The following is a 1,018-nucleotide window of genomic DNA, read 5'->3' on the forward strand; positions in this document are numbered from 1 at the left end:
TCTTTAGAAACCCACCTTTTTTCGACAAAATTGCACCTTTTTTCTGAGTCACCCAGCTCTCTCATACCTGCACGTAGAAATGTGATTCAAACTATAAAACGGAGGAAAACTTCTGCTCTCTCAAAAAGACAAGAACTGTTTTTACATAACATGTAAACTTTTCAAACTGTGAGCACTCAAAGGAGGAGTGCAAATAACTTTTTCTTCAAAGTTAGAGTGAAAGCGTCAGTTGGCTAGAGAGCGTGAAGCAGTAAAAAATAAATTTTATTTTTATTTTTAACTCGAGCTCACGGCCAAACCGTAAAAAGGAGACAAATAATTCTTTCTCAAAATGTAGACATAGTTGTTGTGATTCATAAAATGTAACTTTGACAGGCAGGGTCTGCACAAAGATGTGTATAAGAGACAGCCTATCAGATGCTGAGGAAAGGTGTGAAGGGCTCATTAAGAGCAAGATCCAGCTCGAGGCCAAACTCAAAGAGACAACTGAGAGACTGGAGGATGAAGAGGAAATCAATGCTGAGCTGACTGCCAAGAAGAGGAAGCTGGAGGATGAATGCTCTGAGCTGAAGAAGGACATTGATGACTTGGAGCTCACATTGGCTAAAGTGGAGAAAGAGAAACATGCCACTGAAGATGTGTATAAGAGACAGGCTTGAGGGAGATCTGAAACTGGCCCAGGAATCCATCATGGATCTGGAGAATGAGAAGCAGCAATCTGATGAGAAAATCAAGAAGTAGGTTTTTCTTTGTTTTAGCTTACCAATTCTCTTTTCAGCATCTCACACATCACACTACAACAACAGTATAAACTATGACAGTGAAAGCTTTCTTGGTCTCCACAACTAGGAAAGACTTTGAGATAAGCCAGCTCCTCAGCAAGATTGAGGATGAACAGTCCCTGGGTGCTCAGCTTCAGAAGAAGATCAAGGAACTCCAGGTAACATTATTTTACATAAATTGTAAACTCAGTGAAACAAAAACAAAATGCTCTAGTCAACAAGCATTCCTGATGTTA

At 39.9% G+C, this 1,018-nt stretch overlaps 1 protein-coding gene across 1 annotated transcript in view; it reads left to right on the plus strand.

Moving 5' to 3' along the window:
* Positions 1-1,018, plus strand: part of LOC111653718 (myosin heavy chain, fast skeletal muscle-like) — a 10,849-nt gene that overhangs the window by 5,167 nt on the left and 4,664 nt on the right. The window contains exons 22-24 of the mRNA XM_087173471.1: positions 393-592; positions 654-737; positions 850-1,003. Of these exons, the coding sequence (XP_087029597.1) occupies positions 393-592; positions 654-737; positions 850-1,003 (438 nt within the window). The remainder of the gene's footprint in view (positions 1-392; positions 593-653; positions 738-849; positions 1,004-1,018) is intronic.

Source organism: Seriola lalandi, unplaced genomic scaffold, assembly GCF_002814215.2.
Source record: "Seriola lalandi dorsalis isolate HSWRI2012SDOR001 ecotype SW California unplaced genomic scaffold, Sedor1 jcf7180002054240, whole genome shotgun sequence".
Taxonomy (NCBI): Eukaryota; Metazoa; Chordata; class Actinopteri; order Carangiformes; family Carangidae; genus Seriola; species Seriola lalandi.